General features: G+C 63.4%; 1 protein-coding gene across 3 annotated transcripts in view; it reads left to right on the top strand.

Moving 5' to 3' along the window:
* The window catches only part of SHANK2 (SH3 and multiple ankyrin repeat domains 2), a 288,299-nt gene that overhangs the window by 174,434 nt on the left and 94,624 nt on the right, over positions 1-19,241 (top strand). For all 3 annotated transcript variants that reach the window (XM_053662881.1, XM_053662880.1, XM_053662879.1), the window contains exons 15-16: positions 4,452-4,534; positions 6,004-6,128. In XM_053662881.1, coding sequence (XP_053518856.1) covers positions 4,452-4,534; positions 6,004-6,128 — 208 coding nt within the window. The remainder of the gene's footprint in view (positions 1-4,451; positions 4,535-6,003; positions 6,129-19,241) is intronic.

Raw genomic sequence — 19,241 nt, 5'->3', positions numbered from 1 at the left:
TGGCAGCGTCGCCGTTGGCAGCTACACGGTCCTGTGATGGCCGCGGTGTGCCCTCTAGTTGCGCCGCGGGCGGCCCACGCGGCTGCACTTGCTTGGGGCCGAACGCCCACCCGCCACCCCACTTTGCCTCTCGCAGCTCCCGCTACGGGAAGCCGCCAAAGCAGGGTACTTTGTGGGCACACCCAAGTGGTCCCTGCCCCGTCCAGAGCACGTATCTGAAGAGAGCATGGCTGAATCACGTTTTCTGTTCACCAAACACAGGCAGCGTCCCACGAAGACCAGCCGCTGTCTTCCTGGGGCAAGTCCGGGGCGGGGGGGCTGCAGGTCCTGGGTTAGCAGGGGAGAAGCACCCTCTCGGGGCTGCGGGATGCTCGAGGGGAGAACCCGTGGCGTTGCCCCTCGTTGGGAGGGTTTGGGGTGGAGGGCCTGCGAGTCGGCCGGGGTTGGGGGCCGGGGCGGGAGGCAGGCGGAGGGGCCGTGGCACGTACGTCCGTGGGTGTCACAGAGGCCCAGGGTGCGAGGAGTCCGGGGAGTTGTAAGGTGGAGTTCCGGGCATTTCACAGCCGTGGTCAGAGGAGCCTCAGCCGGAAGGCCAGGCCAGGCGGGGCCGTAAGGCTGGGGTCCCAGGCAGCAAGGCGGAGGTGCAGAGCGAGGGGCAGCGTGACCTTGTTGGGGTGAGCCGTTTGCTTCACTAGGCCCCGCCCCCAGGGGCCAGGTGGCCTTGACTTCTAGCACTCACTCAGGTCAGCGGCGTGGGCTGCATCACAGCCCTGGTGGCAGAAGCCCACCTTGGTGCCACAGCCCGTGACGTGGCCGTGGCCGACCTGAGACAGTTTCCGGGTTCGTGAACCTGCAGCAGGAGTTCCTGAGAGCTCTTCCGCTGCGGGAAGGGTCTCCCAGGGCCCAGGGTGTGGGGGCCCCGGTCTGAAGAGGGGCTGGGTGGTCATGCCGTGTGGACAAAGCTAGACCTGAGCTTCTGTTCGAAGGGGCCAACGCTTCCATTTGCATTTCCTTTCGCGGGTCCTGAGCAGAGGCTGGGTTCTCAGCCTGGGACGGCCTCCCCCTTCGTCCTGGGCTTCGGGGGCCAAGGCAGCTGCGGGCCGTTGGTGCTCCGCAGAGCGTCCAGTCAGGTCCAGTCGCCCCGACCCTGCTCCCCACCAGGCCCTCCCGCCCTGCGGCCTTCCCCCAGCCACCTCCCCGACGGCCAGGCCCCCCGGTGGACTCCTGTCCGTGTCCACGGTTGTTTCACCCCATCCCACACACACAGTGGGGCGCGTGGCCCTCTGCGGGGTGCTGAGGGAATCGAGTGACCCACAAGTGAGAGTCCTGCTGTCTGGGGCCCCACGTTCCCCAGGGGACTCAGCGTGGTGGGGCATGCCGGGGGCTGACGCCGGCAGCCCGCCTGTGTGGGGAAGCCTGCCCTCCCGTGGCTGTCCAGGGGTCGTGTCTCACCTGCCCTTCCGAGCCCCCCGCGGAGGAGCAGCCATATGCCCTGGGATGACGCCCTCTGCGGCTGGGGAAACCGAGGCTCTGGGGAGCGAAGCTGGGTGGCGGCTGAGTTGGGGTTCAGACCAGGTCTGGTGAATGGAGGGAGGCAGGTCCTGATGGGCAGGGCTGTTCAGATCCTGGGGTGCTCAGGGGAGAGAAGTGGGGGGCAGTCCTTCCTGGCAGGCTGGGGCACTGGCATTTGCTCAGCACGCAGGTGGTGGCCACTGTAGCTCAGGGGCAGGGGCCACGTGGGGCAGAGCGCCTTCAGCAGGGAGGACCCAGTGGGGCCGGGGGCCGGTCTCGTCATCAGCCCAGGAGGGCAGGAGGGCGGTGCACCGACACCCACCCCGCCCAGGGCACCGCCTGGGCTCAGACGGGATCAGGCACTGACTCCCCCTGAGGTACAAGCCATGGTTTCTATTCCCATTTTGCAGAGCTGAGCCTTGAGGCCCCAAATGTCAGGGTGACCTTGGGGTCAGAGCAGAGCTGGATTTGAGCTGATGCCGTGCCCACCAGGACAGAAGGCCCCACCCCATTTGCGCCGTAGTGGGGGAGCCAGCTAGCACTGAGCTGCGCTGCCCTGACCGGTCCCTGCAACGGGGTGCGGCGGGTGGTCTGCGCACACGCGAAGCCCGTGGCGAGGCTGGGCAGCATCTGGTCCTGTGGGCGGAGTTGGCCGTGTGCCTGGAGCCCAGGATAATAGGTTCACCTGAGTGTTGGGCAGAGACGGGTCTTGGGGGTGTGTCCGCAGGGAGAACAGGGTCCAGGACCCTCCGAGCAGCCTCAAGTTTCTGGGCTGCCAGGGCTGCCGGCGGCGGCCACCCCTGCAGGGAGGGGTGGGAGCAAACAGCCGTGGCGTCAGTGGCCTGGGCCCTCGGAGAGCCTCCCCCAGAAGAGGGGCAGGGCCGGTGTGGGGTTTGCACCTGCCCAGCGCAGAGCCGGCCGCGGGGCCAGGGGGACGTGGGGCAGTTCACATTTGCGTTCCAGTTGGTGAGACGGTGGAGTGAGGAAGGTGGAGGGGCCTGGGGGAGGGTCCGCTCACCCCTGAGCCCCTGCCCACCCAGCCCCCCAGCCCCCCAGCCCCCCTGGCTCTGGGTCTGGCTCACCACCAGGCCGCTGTGGTTCCTGGCTGTGGCTGCAGGAACGCCTCCCCGAGGCTCACCGGCCCACCGCACTGCCGTGGGTATCGACCTGCCTGCCCTCACGACAATCCCGGGAGGCCTGTGGTCTGTTCTTGCCGCCTGGTGGTGTGAGGGGAAACTGAGGCTTAGAGAGCCGGTCCCTTACTCAGCGTCGGGCAGGCTGGTCACAAGGCCCTGCCCGTGGGCTCCTCGGCTCCAGGATGCTGACCATGCTTCAGGCTGAACCCCACCCCCGAGTTTGGAGGCCTCTCTGGGCCCGTCCGGGGTTGCATGGTCCACTGGGTGTCAAGGTGTCTGTCCCCACTCTGCTGGCCCTTCCCCGGAAGGCAGGATTCCCCTGGCTGGTGCTGGGTAGGTGCGGGGGGGGGGGGTGCGGGTCAGGACGCATTTGTCCTCTCCAGCCATGCCTCCGACCTCTATGAAGCTGCCCTGCTGCTCCTGTGTCAGGGGAAGCTTTTGGCTTCCTCCTGTCACCTGCCCTCATTCTCTGGGGGCTGCCTGTCCAGCTTGGCCACGCTGCTCCGCCGGGCGGCCGCGTCCAGGGGCCACATGCTTCCTGCAGGCAGCACACGGAGTTCGGGGCAAGGCTGACCTTTGGCTGTCTGGGGCTGGAAGCCTGTCCATGTGTCACTCTGTGCGCCCCAGCCCCTCCCTCCGAGACAGGGGCCCCGGACCCTTCGGACTTCGTTCACCACAGCCTTTCTGGAGCGGCCTCTCCGGGCGGGTCCTTCCTCCTTGCACCCAGTCCCCCCACACCTGCCCCTGAGGACCCCGGGGAGGCTTCCACCCCTGCCCATCCCCTCCACAGAGGCCCTGCTCCTGACTTACTCCAGGGGGGTGACGGCAGATCCCTAGAGGGAAACAGCCCCCAACGCTGGGGAGGGCCCTGGTCCTGCAGCCCACTCCTGCCCTGCACCCCGCTGCCTCCCGGGGGTGGGGGGACGACGTGGCCAAGCGCCCTTCCCGTGGGTGACGGGAGGCTTTGGCAGCCGAATCAAAGTTGGACCTTTGCATTTCTTTCCTTTAAAAAAAAAACAACCACTGTGCCAAGAGGCAGGCCCCGTGGCTCTCCTTGTCTGTCAAGGGGGACCCTGAGGCTCCCTTTCCCGGCCCTAAACCCAGCGTTCTTCCAAAGGAGGAGCGACCTGCCCCCCATGAGAAGCCCCCACACGCCGCTGCGCTGAGCAGAGCCCAGCCGCCTCTCCTCCCGCCTGCGGTTTCCGCGCGCGGGGTGACGCGGTTGATTGTGGGGGCACCGCGTTCCCGTGGACGGAGAGGGAGGGGTCGCTGCGTCTCCCGGCGCTGCCTCACGCAGGGAGCAAATAGAATTTGATTTTTTTAAAAAACCCTTGAAGAAGAAGGGGAAAAAACCCACAAAACTGCTGCCTCATTTCTGGTCCGGCTGATTCCATTTGCTCCCTGGAAGGCGCATCCGGCCGGGGCTCCTCTGCGCGGCAACGCTCACTCCTCCCGGCCGCTTTCCTCCGTCCCCGCTTCCCAGCGCCCGGAGCCGCCGCTCAACCCTCCTCGCTGGAGGCCTCCCCACCATGCGTGACTCCTTCCTCCCGCTGGCTCCCGCTCTGCCTCTGCCCGGCCCCCCCTCCCAGCCCCGTCGAGCCAAGCCCGCCTCTCCCGTCCGCCTGCCCCCCAGCCGCCTCGCTCCTCCTGCGCCCTGCGCTGCCTAGCTCCCTCCATGCTGCCCGGACCCGGCGAGCTGGGTGATTAATTGGCTATGATGATGAGCGTCCCCGGTGGAGGAGCCCCGGCGGTGATGATGACGGGTCACAATAATGGTCGCTGTCCCCGGAATTCTGTCTACAGTGACTGCATCATCGAGGAGAAGACAGTGGTCCTGCAGAAGAAGGACAATGAAGGCTTCGGGTTCGTCCTGCGAGGGGCGAAAGGTAAGAGCCGCGGCTCACAGCCTCCCGGCTGCATTCACACGTTTTGTGTGTGTGTGTGTGTGTGTGTGTGTGTGTGTGTGTGTGTGTAAGACGTTCCCCGGCTCCGAGAGAAGCCTTTTTCCTGGGGGCACTTGGTTGCTAGACAACCCCGTTCTCCACCATGCTGCCTCACTCACAGAACACCGGGGCCTCCTTTAGGAATGTGGCTAATCCTCTGGGCACAGTGTTGCTTGGGCGAGCTCTCTCCCTCCCTCCCCCACCCTTATTCAAAATCAGGGGTCCGCTCTGTGTTTTCTGGCTCGGTCTAGCCCGCTCGGGGCTGCTGCCTCCCTCCGGAGCTCGCCCGGCCTCAGGTGCCCGGAAGCACCTGGTCCCGAGTCCCGGGACGCGGAGCCGGCCCCGGGCCGGGAGTGAGTGGGCTTCGGCTCCGAGTGCGGCAGGCTCCGTCTTTAAGGTGACTTTGCACAGGAAGCCTGGCAAGATGGTCCCTTCCTTGGTGGCCTGAGCCGGCAGCTCACACGTCACGTGGCCTGGGGTGGGGGGCTCCGGGGGGCACTCCACGGTGGTGACTCGGGGGCTCCCCTCCCGAGAAGGAACAAGATGGCATCGCCTGCCCGGGGGAGGAGGCGTCTGTCCGCTGTGCCTGTGGGAAAGCTATGGGGAAGTCTCCTCTCTGAGCCTCCGTGCCGAGGCGGGGGGCTCCTTTCCCCCGGGGGCGTCCCCAGCTGCCGAGGCCGAGAGAGAAGGGGACGGTGGCCGTCCCCGTGTGTGTGTGTCCACGGCTGTCTGTGTGAGTCCCCTCCCCTCCCCCTGCAGGGCCAGCTTCACCCTCCCGCCCCCACCCCTGGCCGCTCCTGGCAGCCCAGGAAAGTCCGCCCCTCGGCCCAGACTTTCCCTCGGCTGCCGTGTGGGGCCCCAAAGCCCAGGCTGGTGGGGGCACAGCCCCCCGGGACGTTGGCTGCAGAATGGCAGCAGGGACGTGAGCAGACCCCACAGTGGCAACCCGCACGGGGTCCGCGTGGCGTTCTGGCGGAGCCCCGAGTTGGAGTCCCTCCGCTGCGGCCTGTGCAGACGGAGACCTGGCGTGTGGTTCCGCCTGGTGCCTCTGGGGCTCCATGTGGCTACGGGGGAACTTTTCCATTTTTAGAACTGAAAATGTTTAGTCACCAATGCTTTTAAAGAAAATGACAGGCGCGCACACACAGGCGCGGACGGCGGGGCACGCGCGTCCCCGTGTTCAGCGGAGAGGCCGGGAGGTGGGACCTGGTCCCGGAGTGCAGCGGGCGTCACGGCTCGGGTCGCTGTGGAGCTGGGACTCTGAGCGGCAAGCCCTGCCCGGGGAGCGTGGGCCTGGGCCGTCCACTTCCGACAGGACGCCCGAGGGTCCTTCAGTCGAGGTCCTGTGGGGGCCGGGGCTGCCGCCTGGGACACGTCCCCCAGGCTTGTAAAGCGTGTCCTTGCCTCCGCAGCGGACACCCCCATCGAGGAGTTCACGCCCACGCCGGCGTTCCCGGCCCTGCAGTACCTGGAGTCCGTGGACGAAGGCGGGGTCGCATGGCAAGCCGGACTGAGGACCGGGGACTTCCTGATTGAGGTAGGGTCACCGGTGTTTGTATCTTCTGCTTGGGGAGAGCGCCGGCTCTCTGCGGGTCGGCAGGCGTCCGTGGTCGGGACAGCGTGGCCGTTGGGCCCAAACGGTGTTCGTGGATCCCGGCGTGGACTCGGCCTTGTCTGCGTGCACCCACTGGTGGGTTCCAGTGGCTGTGGACACATGTGGGGCCTAGGGGCCTTGCCTCGAACTCTCTGGATGGTGGAAATGTCTGTGGAATTGAGCCACTGGTTGTGAAGTAGACGGAAGAGAAGCGTGGTCGCTGTGATGTCGGGGCCGCAGGTGACTCTGCAGACGGTTTCAGTGTGACTGTATGAACAGTGACCCAGAGGGGCCACCGCCCGTTCTTGTGCCGCAGGGGCAGGCAGGGGGCAAAGGTGGCCCCGTGGCTCTGGCTCACACAGGGTTTCCTGTTGGTGGCCGAGACCATGCTGACCTGTGAGCTGCTTCCAAAGACCGGGGAGGGCGGCAGTGGATGGACAAACAGGCACTTAAAGTTCGGGGGCTTGGGAGGCCAGCTGCTGCCAGCGGGGAAAGAACCCATGGGTGGCCGCGTTGGGTGGGCGGGGTGGGCGCCCTGGTGCAGCCATTATTTCCGGTCTTGTTTTGCAAACAGAAGGGGCTACTCTTTCGAAATATCATGAATCAAAGAATATGCTGCCCCTGGAAAGGGTGGTTTGGGGCGGTTGGCTAAGTGCCTGTGGCCCCCGCTGGAGTCCACGTTTCTTGGAAAAGCGCCCTCGAGGGCTGTCTCAGCCGCATCGAGGGTCCTCCTGCAGGCAGAAGCAACGGGTGCATAGCCCCCGACCAGCCAAGTGGCGGTCCGGCCGTGGGGTCCGGCCACCCACTGTTTGTCCTGAACAGGAGACCCAGGCCCTGCCAAGACGGTCACTTGAGGTCACTGCCCTCAGTCGCACCTGGGCTCCCGAGGGCCCCTTTCAATCTGTGATTCTGCTCATCCCCTTTGTGTTCCTTAGAGGGATGGGAACTCAGGGGGGAGACACCCCGGGGGGAGCCAGGGGCTGCAGAGAAGGTGCTTCCCCTTATCCTGGGTGTCCGAGGCTGACGCCTGGAGGGTGACGGGCCCGTCACAGCTCACCCGGACTCCGTTCGACCTGCGGGATGTGCGCCCGCCAAGTCGGTCTCACGGGTTCACTCAGCTTGTGACCTCCTGAAAACCAGAGACACCAGGTTGAGCCACCTTCTGTGGGATGCAGTTGTGATGTAAGTCTGCTCCGTGTCTGTGTGTGCGTGTGAGAGAGAGAGGGAGGGGCAAGGGGCCCCAGGACGTTCTCGGAGCTGTGGCTGGTTTTAAATCATTGACGGGTTTCAGCACACCCCCTGACGCTGGGCTGCTCGGAATGCTTCCTTCGCAAACCAGTCCGTAAACAAATGTAGCGTTGTCGTGGGGGGGGGGCGGTGGCACACCGCTGGCCCGGGGAGGCAGAGCTGCCCGGGGCGGGCCGATGTGGCCACAGCACTCCTGGGCTGGGCCGAGAAGGCACACCCCCCAGCCGGACAGAGGCCCCCTGTGGAAATTAGGGGCACTAAGAGTTTCCACACTTCTCCCAGAGCACCTTCTGTGACATTGTTTTTACTTCTGCTACGCAAATATACGGGCCGTTCTGGAACAGGTTCTACATTCTAGGGAACCTCTGAACTCCAGGGTGCCAGGAACGCTGACCCCAAGACGCACAGAGGCTCCGTGGGTTGTCATGTCACCAATGACATGAAGCGGGGGCAGGCCCTCTGCGGCCACAGGCCGCGGGGGTGGGGACTGGGTCCTTGGGGCCCAGCGCCCCCCAGTTCATGTCCAAGGCTGCCCCAGGTGGGGTGCAGAAGTTCTTTACGTGTAGAGGACAATGCCTTCACTGAGTGGTTTCCTTGGCTACCAGATCCCGCCTCTGGAATATTAAAATCGCTTATAGCCTTACAGCTGCATTTTTCTTCCAACAGACAGTGCTTCATGTTTTTAGTGAAAAGCTTCAGCCTTGCAGGGATTAGTTGAAATGGATTCATGTGTCTCGGGTGAGTGCGTGGTTTGGCAGGAAGTCACCCCCGGACTCCCTGGGGTTTCCGAGCTTCGGATGCTGTTCGGGGTCCTGTGTGAAACTGTCCCCGGGGCGGGCCAGCCGTCCTCGTCCCCTGGGCCACGTGGCCCCTGGCCCACCTCCCCTTCTCTCTGCTCATGGAAAGGAACTCGACGTGGGTCAGATGGGTACTTTCTCCTTAAAACCGCATGCTGGTCTTTGAACTTGGGGGCCACAGGGCCACGTTTGAACTGACTGCTCCTCAAAGTCTTCGACGACGGGACGTCATCTCTCCTCCTTGGACTTTGTCCCAAAGCCTGGCGCCGGCCTGCGGCCGGCCTGGTGCCCGTGCAGAGGGCCTTGCGGTGTGTGCTTTGCCTGGGCGCCGACCCCCAGCGCACTGGTCTCTCTGCCCCGGCATTCGGTCGGGGTCTGCTCGCGCTGTCCGCGTGTTTCTTGGTTGCCAGCCCCCGCCCCGCCCACCAAGAAGCGAAAGCTTTGAGTGCGGCTCCTTGTAAAAGGTTCTCTTTGGGCCCGGAATTCCGGGAGCGGCGGGTCGTCAGGATCTCAGAAGTGGGGAAGGAGCGGGACCCCCGAGGAGGGTCGTTTGAACACAGCGGCCCCACAGGCCAAGAGTGCCTGCTGTTACAGATGCCTGCGGTGTGCCAGAGCCCCCCCACCGACCGGGCTGATGGCTCCACAGCGTCCCCACAGAGCTTGGGGGAAGGCCCCCGGTGGGGACAGGCAGAGAGACGGGCCCAGAGGACGGTGACGGCGCGGCAGGAGAGAAGCAGGCAGCCGAGTCCGGTGCACTTTCTACTCCATGCCGGTCAAGTGGAAGGGTGGGGATGGAACAGCCAGGCGCGGCAAAGGCCCGTGTCCCTCTTGGTCACAGGGAAAGCTGGTCCAGACTGGTTTAGTGAGAGGAGCTTGCCGAGAGACTCCTGCTCCTGCTGGGCGATTCTCTTGGTTAGGTCTCCTTGGCCCTGGCTCAGGGCCGGCAAGGTCGCTCCCGGCGAGTCCTGAGGAGGACGCGTGGCTCAAAGGTGGCAGCCTTGCTTTGAGTCCTGGTGGGGCACAGGGGTGGGAATGTGCTCTTGGTGTCTTTCAGGGCCTCCCCGACAAGTGGCCCATCGCCTCCTCCAGGGCAGCCGGCTGGGCATCAGAGTCCCGCCCGCCTCTCAGAGCCGCAGGGCCCTGTGGCCGGTCCACACCGGTGACACAGGACCACGCGGCAGGACCTTGGGTGTCGGAGCTTTCGGAACCCCTGGTGACGCCGCGGGGGGCTCTGACGAGCAGGCCCAAGGCCCGCTGGCCGGGCTCCGGTGGCGTTTGGACCGGAAGGTCAGAAGCAGGCACTGTGCTCGCCCCCTTGTCCTCAGGGTGGGGCCGTCTTTCTTCCACAAGCACCTTTGGAGCCTGGTGTCTTGCTTTCGTAAAAGGAAGCGTCCTCTCTCTCGAGAGTTGCTCAGAATACAACTGAGTGGTGACCGTCACCAGGGCAAACAGCGACGAGGGGTGAATCTGACCCGTATCCTCGTCGACGGGACTCCGGGCGGCCAGACCAGGCACTGCCCTGCCCCACCCGACCCTCAGGATAGTCCTGCACCCCCACATCTGCTCCCGTCCCCGGTGTGCGGATGAGGGGACTGAGGCAGGGCCGGTCGATGCCGGGGGCAGGCAGCGGACGGGTGGGGGAGCCGGGGCGCGGCCCTGGCTGTCCGATTCCCCGACACCGCCGCTCTGTGACAACACCCGAGAGAGGCCGCGCTGTGCTGGGTGTTTAAGTGCGCAAAGTGTGAGCGGGAAAACAAATGACAAGGGGCCAGTTCTTATTTTCAAATGAGCACGTGCTTTTTTAAAAAAATTATTACTGTACCGGTCGCTGGTGACAGCTCTCACATGTTGCTACGCGGAAGAACAAACTGCCATAAACTTTTTAGAAATCCATGCGGCCGCGTGCGACGAGAACTGGACCCAAGACTTTATCTCTAGGGACGCTTCCTGGAGAGTGTTGTGACGGGACCGGCAGAGCTCAGGGCGTCACCAAGGCGAAGGGGGTGGGGTGACGGGCAGGCGGTGGGGGGGTGCCGAGCACCTGGTGCGGCTTCGTAGGAGAAAATTCCACATCGCGCCCTCGAGGCGCCCGCCACTCCCACGGGGACTGGCCCCCTCGGACCAGGCGAAAGGAACAAACTGCCATCGAGTCGTAGGTGCCCCCTAAAATCGGCACAGAACACACAACAGGGGCGGAAGTGTCAGCGCCTGGGCGAGATCATGTGGGACCATTGTCTCTCTTTTCAGACTTCTCTCTGCTCCTTGGAGCGTCTCAAATGACAGTGTTCATTTTTTTGACAGGTATTAATAACATAAGCAGAACATTATTCCTCCGAAGAAAGCTGCCTCACATGCGTGAGCGGGGCCCCGGCCTCCGGGGCCGGGGCGTTGCTGTTTGCTCTCGGCTCAGTCTCTGGGCGCCCGATAGTTCCCTGGGGCCTCAGCTCTCCCACCTGCAGTGGCGCCGGAAGCGCCTGCGGTCTTCGTGGTGTTTTCCTTGGCCCTGAAGTGGCCAGCGCCACTTTGTGTCACACCCTCCCGGAGTAGGTTTTCCCTCGCGATTAGCGCAGGCTGTGCTATCTGTCCTCCTTGCCAAGTGACGCTCAAGTTCACTAATTCCTTTCCCCTCCTATTCAATGCTTGCACCAGAAAGGGCCGGAGCCGCTTCATCATCTCGGTCTGCGCCGGTGCCAGGGCGTTCAGGGGCTTGCCCTGCTGTTTCCCCCGAGACCACGAGTTTGAGGCACTTCAGAAGCCATTCTCGGACCGCTGCTGGAGGATGGGTCTCGGAAAAGGTTCCGCGGACTCCAGCGTGCCTTTCCTTCCCCCTTACTCTCCACCCAGCCGGGGCGGGGAGCAGCCGTCCCCAGCTGGTGGGGGTCAGTCCACCTCCCCCAGCTGCCCAGCGGAATTGGTACAGAGGAGAGCGACCCCAGGTCATTCCTGATCCCCGGATGCCTGTTCTGCATCAGCGAGTGCGTCCTGGTCTCGGTGTCCCCACCAGTACACTGGGGGGCCGTGAGAACAAGTCGGGCTAGGAGAACTGTGCGGTGCCCAGGTCTGGGAGCTGACCCGTGGGCTGCCATTACATTAGCCCCGGTCTTCAGAGAAGGTGGACAACGGCGGTGCTGGGCACAGAGCCGCCACTCCCTCAGTACCATCTTCCATTGTCATCTCGTTCTTCATCATCACTAATGACACCCGAGTCACAACAGGAAAACCAATGACGGTTAGTTAGACAAATAATAGCAGCGTCGCGATAAGTTCTGATGATGACAGGCGATTGTCACCGCTGTCATTTCGTGCGTGGAGCCGTGACAGAGCCCTGCAGCCACATGCCGAGCACTGACACTGGGGCACTGCCAGCCCAGAGAGCAGGAGCTTTGCGACACCCGCGCACCAGGAGTGACCCGCTAAAGCAGGCGCCGCTGCCGCCCCAGTGTCCTGGCCAGGCCTCCGGACCTGGCCCGCGTCTCTGCTCCAAGGGCACTCCCCGCCTTGCTCGACATTTTTCTTGGCACGCCTCTGGCTTTGAGGTAATCTTGGAATTTCTGTGCATGATTCCCGTTTTGCCCTCTAGTGACAAAGCCCAGGGCGCAGGCCGAGCCTTCCCATGGTTCCCGGTGCCGGGTCCCTCTCAGGCCACCTGCCCAGCCACAGTGCAAGGCTCACGCTTCTCTGTCTTGCCTTTCGGGACATCGTGAGAGGCTTTGTCACATGTCTTGCTGGTGGCAGCCCTCATGGCCAGTGTAGAAACTCTACCCCCTCCCCCCCAAAGATTCTTGATATCTTCTTTACATTATTTTAGATGGGTATCTTGCCCAACAACTGAGGTTGGCTGGGTAAAGGCCACCCAGCAGAGGTTGGTGGGAATTAGGACAGTGGCATGTTCTCAACCTGGAGTCACACCGACACTCCGGTTTCGAGTTTTGCTGGTTCTGTAGCAAGGACAGCAGAACCCAGTGGCTGTCCCCGGCCCTCCACGAGTGGATGGCTTGTGTTCTGAAGCTCTGGCTTCCCACTGTGCTGGCTTTGGCAGAGGCCGGGGCCCCCGGTCAGCTTCCCACTCCAGCTCCTCGGCCCCCGGGCCGCCTGCCTCCGCATCAGCACAGGCGGAGGGGCTGCAGCCATCTCCACCTGCCTCCCTGTCCCCCTGCCCAGCCTTTGCTGAGGTCAGAGCTTCCAGCCCAGTCGTCAGTGATGGTGGACAAACATTCCTTTAGCAGCAAATAAAAGTCAGCACCAATGAGCTCAGCTGCTTCCGTCGTTGGCTTTTGGATAATGCCAGCGCTCAGGGCAGAGTGCGGCTGCGGCCTCCGCCTTCCCGGGCCGGCAGCATTCTGTCTGTGAAGGGGCCACTGCTTCGGCAGCCGGGAGGCTGGACCCCTCACCTGCACGTCGCTGGAGCCCCTCGCGAACCCAGGGAATGGTTCACGTCGTCCTCCAGACTGACTGGGAACAGGTGGTCCAGGCTGAGGAGCTGCTCGGAATCCTGCTGGGAAGGTGGGGACAGGAGGCTGAGTGATTGCAGATCTGAAGTCTTGGCTCGTTCATTTTCGGTTCTAATTTGAAGCATCAGTGATTTCAATTTCAGGCTAAAAAAAAGTCCGAATCACTTCAGGGGACCGTGGCTGCTGTGCTCACGGCTGCTCCGTGGGGCTGGCAGATGGCAGGGCACCGGCTCCGAGAGAGACAGAGGAGGGCCTCGGTCAAGGGCACAGGCGGTGCGGTGCGGTCTGGGGTTGAGTCCAGGCTCCGCCCCTTCTTAACGGAGTGAACTCGGGAAAGGCCCTCATTTCTTGGCCTGTTTCTTAAACTGTAAATAAAAGTGTGCGTGACGCACGCGCACAGCTTGGTTCCTGGCAGAGGGGGTCTCAGCCATTGGTAGCAATTATACAAGTCATTTTTTTCTTGCAGCTTCACTCATTCATGTCTGAAGCACACGTGTGGTGCTCACCATGTGCAGGGCTGGTGTGTGCGTGAACCAGATGCACCTCCTCGGGGAGCATGCAGTCTGGGAGGGGGCCCAGAGCAGAGCCTGGGTGTGGCCCCGAGATAAGCCAGAGAAGGGGCATCAGGAGAGAGAGTGCGGGCACCACCCTTTGAGGACCAGAACATGCGGGTTTCTCTAGGCAGAACTGAGGATGGGGAACTCCAGGGAAAGCTTAGTGGGTCAGGAAAGTTCTGGGTGGATTTGGGGATGCTGTGGAGCTGGGGTAACTGGGGCCGGTCCAGAGAGGGCTTGGAAGGTCAGTTTCAGTGGATGCAACCTTGTGTGGCTGCCCAGTGGCAGGGGGCGGTATAAGGGGGCTGTGTGTGGCAGGCCCTCTCCAGGGTGCTGATGGGGTCCGCCCCTGTCCGCGGTGCTGAATCCTGCTCCAGTTGGAGCTCTCCGTGGTCCTGAATCTCTCCAGGAATCTGCGTGTTGCTGACTTCCCTGGAGTTCTGGACCGCTCCCCAGGGTGTTGGAGTCCGCGCTCCCTGTCTGCGGTGCTAAATGTCACTCTGCCTTAGAGCTGTCCGTGGTGCTGACTCTCGCCAGGCGTCTGCGTGGGGCTGGCTCCCTCCGCCTTCTGGGACCTCTGCGGGTTGCTGAGCGTGGGAGCTGGGAGGGGGAGCCACCCCCAACACCCCCACACCCACCGGCAGAGAAGTACTTCCCCTCTCTCATTGTCCTCACCTTCCATTTCTGCGTCCCGTGTCTCTGGCCTTCCTGGGCCAAAGGAAGCTTATTATTCAGAGAGTATGTTTGTCTGCTTGGTAGAGAAATCTCTTCTGTGAAGAGGGTCTTATGCTCTAAGCCTGCCTTTACTTCACCATGGAGGCCTCAACTCATGTCACCCCCTCAGAGAGACCTCCTTAGGCCCCTTCGCTCTGATGTGCCGGCCGAGCACTTCCTCCGCCATCAGAACCGGCTCCTGCGTTGCCTCCCCACTTGTCTCCCTCACCAGAAGGCCCACCCCTAACATGCTGCAGAGTCTGCTCATCCGTTCCCCATGCCTGATTCATAACAGGGGCCCCCGGACATGCATGATGGGCAGTCCCTGGTAGTCTGTGCTTCGTGCCCATTTTTCACCTGATGAGGCAGAAGGTGTGTAGCTCCCCAGGTCCCCGCAGGGAGGCTGAGTCTAGGCTTCCTCCAAAGCTCGGGTCTGACTGGTGCCCCGGGTAACTCCTGACTCACTGAGATGTGACCTGTTAATTGTCTTCTCCGACCCCAAAGAATTGTAGACCAGACTCAGTGTACACAGGGTGCGGTCTGCAGCAGGCCTGGTGAGCCAGGAGCCCCATGTCGGCAGCTTCTGCTCAGAGATCTCCGGTGCGCCTCCTGGCTCCCCTGAAAGGAGCCCTCCTGGGTCCTCTCCAGCTGCCTCCCCCCCTCCCCGCCTCCCAGTGCTCTCAGCAGGCTCTCGTTAGCATTGATTTGTCTCCGTCTGCAGTGCCCTTCTGTGGGGAGTTTCATGATACAAGCGGTTAGGTTGGCAATTGAACTGAAGGAAGGCCTGTGCTAAACGCCCTGCAGGCTCTTTGGATTGATGGAGTTTGTCAGTCCTGGTAATGAGGGCGTGCGTGTACCAGCAGTAAGTACATTGGGAGTGAGAAGGGCTGGGGAGGGGGTGTGGGATGCCACGGTACTGTCTGGTGCCGCGCGGTTCTGAGAACGCTCTCCTTGCTTTGCTACCAAGAGACCAAACGGCCACCAGCAAATTTTCCACTTCCCCTCACGGGGAAGCTTCGGTTTCACTTAACAAATATTTGGCGCCCCTCCTCTGTGCCCAGCCCTCTGTGGGTGGGGCTGGGGATCCCAGAGATGAACAGAGGCTCCTAACTCTCTGTTTCAACTCAGGTCTGGGACAGGGAGGGAGGAACTGGTTATTTGGACTGGACGGGTGGGGGAAGTGGTCTACGTGCCTGGCCTGGGGGGAGACAGATGGGCCCTGACGCCGGCCCTTTCCTCCCTGGTCCCCTGAATGGGCCACACCTCCTGCCACCCCCTGGGACCTGCCCACACTTCTCTCTCCCCCCTCCCCTGGAGTAACTCCAGCGCACCCCCAGATCTCTGCTCAGTGCCCCCCTGCAGGCAGGGATGCCTGCTCAGCAGTGCCTGGGGCCACCCACTCACAGTGCCTGTCACTGTCGCTGCCTTTCCTGGAACCTCCCAGAGATAAGGGACCAGCCAGAGCCAAGCGCCTGACAGGCACTTTGTAAGTGATGGAAGACAGTCTAGATAAGGGCTCCGAGGCAGGACAGTGTGGAAGACACCAGGAGTCCAGGCAGGATGAAGAGTCTGGGGCCTCCAGGTGGCGGGGGGGCCTTGAATGCCGCGCTGAGTGGTAGGGCCTCGCTCTGTCCCTGGAGGCAAGCCACCTGGAGTGCTTTAGCAGGGATTTTCACGGCCTCCCCACCGCCAGGCTGGGGCCTCGCTAGAGAAGGGAGGTGGAGGCAGAGACCAGATTCGGCCGCTGCCCCTGAGTAGCAGGTTGGAGCTGAGAACAGAGCTTAAAAGCACAGCCCCAGACGGCGTCCCACCTGAGTCCAGTCCAGCTCTCCCACCTACAGGCTGTGTGGCCCTGGGTGAGTTACACAACCCCTCTGTGCCTGGATTGCCTTGCCAGCAAAGTGGGGATGAGAAGAGCTGCTACCTCTCAGAGTTCCGAGAGGGTCCAGTGAGTCTCTACGTAAGGCAGGTAGAAAAAGTCGGGCATGACTAGGTAGTCCTGCAAGAGGAAGTGTCCCTGCTATTGTCGCTGTCCTTATTAGCTCGTTGGGGGGGATGGAGAGCCTTCCCAGCCAGGCCGGGTCACCCCGTCACCTGACGTGGGGTTTCACTGCCTGGACCCTCTCCCCCTTGGGACCCTCCACAGTGAGGTACCATGTGAGCACCACGAGCCGGCCTCCCCAGCTCCCAGCACAGGCCAGGAGAGGGAGGTGCAGTCGGTGAGAGAGAAGGAAGTGGGGGGTCATGACCCCGTGACCTAGCCAGGAAACAGCCGCCACCCGTGGCCACCTCTCGGTGCAGGCTGCAGGACCCCGGGGCTCTGGCTCCAGCCCTCTGCAGGTCCTTCCCTCCACCCTCCACCTGGGGCGCTCGGCCCCGCGCTCACCCTGGCTCCGATGTCAGGTCTCTGCTCACCTTTTCCAGAATCTTCTATCACCACCACCTTCCCAAACAGCGTAACCCGCCCAATGCACTGGCCCCCACTCCGGGCGCCTCTCTCCTCAGCGTGACCACCTGTGGAGTTTACAGAACACAGGCGTTTGTGGGCTGAGAGTCTCCCGTTCTGGAACCCGAGCCCCTCGTGCCCTGGTCGCCCCGACACCCAGAAGAGCAGGGTGCGGCCCGGGGCGGGCGCCCCACTCAGGTCTTTCGACCGAGGGTGAGCTGTGTCTGCAGGCCCGGCCCCAGGAGGGCACCGAGAGGCCCTGAGAGCCCATGCTGGAACCTTCCGTGCGGAGAGGCGCCCCTCCCCCACGCCCCAGGGTGGCCTCGGGGCCGGGACATGGCGGGGCTTGTCTGACTTGCTTCAGGGAGGACCAGCACGAGCCAGCCCTCCGTGTCAAGTTCTGGAATTTTCTTCCAGTGCCCACTTGAGTTTATTGGGACGCGTGTGCCCCTCCTCTCAGGAAGCTGCAGGGAGCGGGCTCTGTCCACGATGTGCCCGCCGACCGGTTTCCACATCAGTGTTGTTCGTGGTGGTCGGGGTGGGTCGTGTTGGGTGTGCCAGGGGGCGCAGAGCAGCGGAGGACCGGTCGGGTTCCCGCCACAGGGAAGCCCGCCCCCTCCTGCCACGGGGCCCGTCATCTTGGGTTTTCATTCGTTCACATGTGCTGTTAGAGACCGCTTTGTCACGTGTGTGCATGTGTACACGTTTATCGCAGGTAGCTTTTTCACTGTGGCAAAGCACACGCACCGTGCAGTTTTCCACTTTGAAGTGTGGGGTCCGAGAAAGTCCGCTTTCGGGTCCGCCCAGTGTGGACGTCTCACGTGCGTGGGACCTGTCACCGGCCTCCTCCCCAGCATCTTGCTGAAGGCGCCTCCAGGCGGCAGCCTGTGGGGGAGCCCCGCCCCTCCTGTGGCCGAGCAGTCCCACGCAGGGACACCCCACGCTGTGTCTGTCCACCCTTCAGTGGAGGGACACTTGGCCTGTTTTTGGCTTTTGGCCTTTGTGAGTCGTGCCCTGGGAGCTTTGCACACCGATATTCGTCCGGGTCCTCATTCCGGCTATTTCTGGGTGTGTGTACCCGGGAGTGGGCTTGCTGGGTCGCGTGTCATTCTGTGTGTGTCTAAACCGCTGGCCCGGCCCGGGAGCAGATTGGCAGGCGTCCACGGAGCTCTCAGTTAGCGAATGCCCGTCTCCGCGCCCAGGCTGGGAAAGCAGGAGGAGCTCAGGGAGGGGGCCAGCCCCGGGCACGGAGATGGAGCTCAGACCCGCGGCGCCTGCGCTGCTGGACACAGGTGCTGCCTGCAGACCACGCAGACCCGGCGGTGACAGTGACCGCGGGAGGCACCGGCCCTCCTGAGCACGCCCGGCTTGCAGGGTGCCATGGGAGGCACCACCTTCGGGGTTTCACGGGCTCCAACTGACTGCACGCTCAGTTGAGTGCGGGTTTTTCATTCAGCTCCTTTTCTGCACCAGGGGACTGAGGCATGAGGTGGGGGGGCTCACTCGCTCACGGACACAAGCAAGGGGGTGGCAGAGCCAGGCCGGGCCCCAGCAGGCGGCCGCTTCAAAACCCACGCTGTGACCTGCCCCACTCTATGACCCGGAGTGAGGACAGAACAAGAGGGCCCAGGGAGGGACCACCGTGGGCAGGCAGGTGGAGGGTTGGGGAAGCTTCCAGCTGGGGGGGCAACAGACCCGTCCTCCAGGCCAGTGTGCGCGGGAAAGGAGGCGTCCGCACAGAGCGTCTCGCCCGAGGCAGCGCCTTGGGAAGTGCGGGGTGGGGGGACATTTCCTGGGGCTCGGGCGTCACCCCAGCTGGCTCATGAGAAGGGCTGCCCCTTCCCGAGCACACAGCAGGAGGCCATGGCCTTGGCCCCGCAGGGGCCTCGATGGTCCCGTCTGTGCAGTGGGCGCTCCCCTCCTTGAGGCTGCGGATTGGATGCTCCCACCGCGGCGGCGGGCTCTGAGATGGACATGCAGATGGACAGGCAGGTCGGCCGTAGACACGGAGAGGAGGCGGGACAGCTCGTCTGGGGAGTTCCGCAGGACGGACTTCTGGAAGTCGGGACGTGGGGCGGGAGCAGCTTCAGGGGGTTCCAGTAGGGGGCGCTTGGGCCTGTGAACCCTGAACTTGAAGGGCTCTGGGAGGGGCTGAGACCGGAGACGATGGAGCCAGGGAGGACCAGGGCTAAAGGACCCAGGGGGCCTCGGGTGGGGTGGTGAGGACAGTAAAGATGGGATGTGAGGACAGGAAGATACCTGGGTTCTGGGCGGCTGACTTCTTGGGGGTCATTGGTGGGTCCACCGCCAAGAGGACCAGAGCTGGGAGGGACCACCAGATGAATGCAGCCTGGGCAACAGCACCCAGGAGGGGCAGTGGGGACTGTCCAGGGGGTGCCGAGAGCAGGGGGAGCCGCCTATCGAAGCACCAGGGTTCATGGCCTGTTCAGAACAGGCGTCTGCTGTGCGTCAGCGTCATGGGCCCAGACGGGGTGCTCCACGTGTGCGGGCACAGGGCAGGCCACGTGTCAGGGGGACGCCTCGTCTCATGCGCCTGCAGCACCGGGGGGTCGTTCTGCTGATACCCCCGCTGTGCGGGGGAGGGAGCTGAGGCTCGCACGGTTCCCAGGGCGGGGCTGGGCCCGAAGCCAGAGCTTGGACTCGGGCCGCAGCGTCCCCGCCACATCTGTCTGTCCTGGGCGTGTCCGGGCTCCATGCCCGGAGGTCTGGGTGGAGACTATGAAATAGTGCGGGGCTTAGGGGAGGCATTGGGTGAGCAGACTGAGATTTCCTGAAAGACGAAGGTCACAACTGATTAGAGGGTTCCTGGTGGACTTCCTGGAGGA

This window comes from Artibeus jamaicensis, unplaced genomic scaffold, assembly GCF_021234435.1.
Source record: "Artibeus jamaicensis isolate MK-2021 breed Jamaican fruit bat unplaced genomic scaffold, CSHL_Jam_final contig_3109, whole genome shotgun sequence".
Taxonomy (NCBI): domain Eukaryota; kingdom Metazoa; phylum Chordata; class Mammalia; order Chiroptera; family Phyllostomidae; genus Artibeus; species Artibeus jamaicensis.
This window is presented reverse-complemented; position numbering and strand designations above follow the sequence as displayed.